The sequence below is a fragment of the Rhinopithecus bieti genome, unplaced genomic scaffold (genome assembly GCF_001698545.2).
Source record: "Rhinopithecus bieti isolate Rb0 unplaced genomic scaffold, ASM169854v2 scaffold_70550, whole genome shotgun sequence".
Taxonomy (NCBI): domain Eukaryota; kingdom Metazoa; phylum Chordata; class Mammalia; order Primates; family Cercopithecidae; genus Rhinopithecus; species Rhinopithecus bieti.
The window spans coordinates 145,182-146,324 of NW_016826791.1; the positions used below are offsets into that span (position 1 = coordinate 145,182).

Consider the following 1,143-nt stretch of genomic DNA (forward strand, 5'->3'; position numbering starts at 1 on the left):
TCCCTCTCTCATTTTTTCTCTCCCTTTTATTTCTGCTCCCTCCTGCCACTCGCCTTCCCCGCCTTACTTTCATGTCTGTGCTGGGCACCTCCCTGGTGGGGGTCCCGATCTTGGCCTTGCCTCGCTATTTCTGTCCTCCTGTTTTCGCTCCGCTCTGCCTGACTCCCTCAATCTCAATTCTGTTTCCCCATCCCTTATGTGTGCGTGTCTCTTGGTGGCCTTGGGGTCTCTGTCTCCCTCTTCCTGCCTTGCTGTCTTCTTCTCTGTCCAACTTTCTTGCCTCGCTTATCTCTCCCGCCTTCCTGCATCTCTTCCCGCCTCTATCATCCTCTCCCTGGGCCTCCCTCATTCCCGTTTCTGTCACTCCGTCCTCTCTCTCTCCGTCTTCTCCCTGTCTCTGTTGCTTCTTCCGTCTCTCCCTTTCTTCCTGCCACTCTTTCCCTCCCTGTCTCCCTGGGTCTCTCTCTATTCCTATCCTGATCCCATCTCTGTGGGTCTCCCTATCCCCACCTTGTCTGTCTCTCTTCCTCTGTCCGCTCTTACCTCTGTATCTTCCCCTGACCCCATTATCCACCCTTTGCGTCTCCCCCAATCCCATACACCACTTCTTCCTATCTCTGTCTCGCCCTATCTCTGCATCTCTCCCTGTTTCACCACTTCCTCTGGTGTTTCTTCCCCACCTCTCTCTTCCACCTCCCTCTGCTGTGTCTGTCTCTGCCTGTCTCTCCTCCATCTCTCTCTCCCTCTGCCCATCTCTCCCTCTGTCTCTGCCTATCTCTCCTCCATCTCTCTCTCCCTCTGCCCGTCTCTCCCTCTGTCTCTCTCCCCTCCATCTCTCTCGTCCTCCGTTCCTGTCTCTCCCTCTGTTCCATCACCCCGACCGCTCCCTGTCCTCCCCATCTCGGCGCCTGTCCCTCGCTGCATCTCCTCCTCGGTGTGTCTCTCTATCTCGTCTCCCTGTCTCTGCGTCTCCCGTCTGTGCCTCCCTCTCCTCTCTGTCTCTCCCGGCCCGGGCGCTCAGAGGCCGCCCGGCGGAGCCCGCAGGCGATGCGCGGCGCCGGTGGCCCCCGCGGCCCTCGGGGCCCCGCTAAGATGCTGCTGCTGCTGGCGCTGGCCTGCGCCAGCCCGTTCCCGGAGGAGGCG

At 59.6% G+C, this 1,143-nt stretch overlaps 1 protein-coding gene across 1 annotated transcript in view; it reads left to right on the forward strand.

The window, feature by feature from the left end:
• The first annotated feature begins 792 nt into the window (after positions 1-792).
• The window catches only part of GRIN2D (glutamate ionotropic receptor NMDA type subunit 2D), a 50,342-nt gene continuing 49,991 nt past the window's right edge, over positions 793-1,143 (forward strand). The window contains exon 1 of the mRNA XM_017863625.1: positions 793-1,140. Within this exon, the coding sequence (XP_017719114.1) occupies positions 1,048-1,140 (93 nt within the window). The 5' untranslated portion in view covers positions 793-1,047. The remainder of the gene's footprint in view (positions 1,141-1,143) is intronic.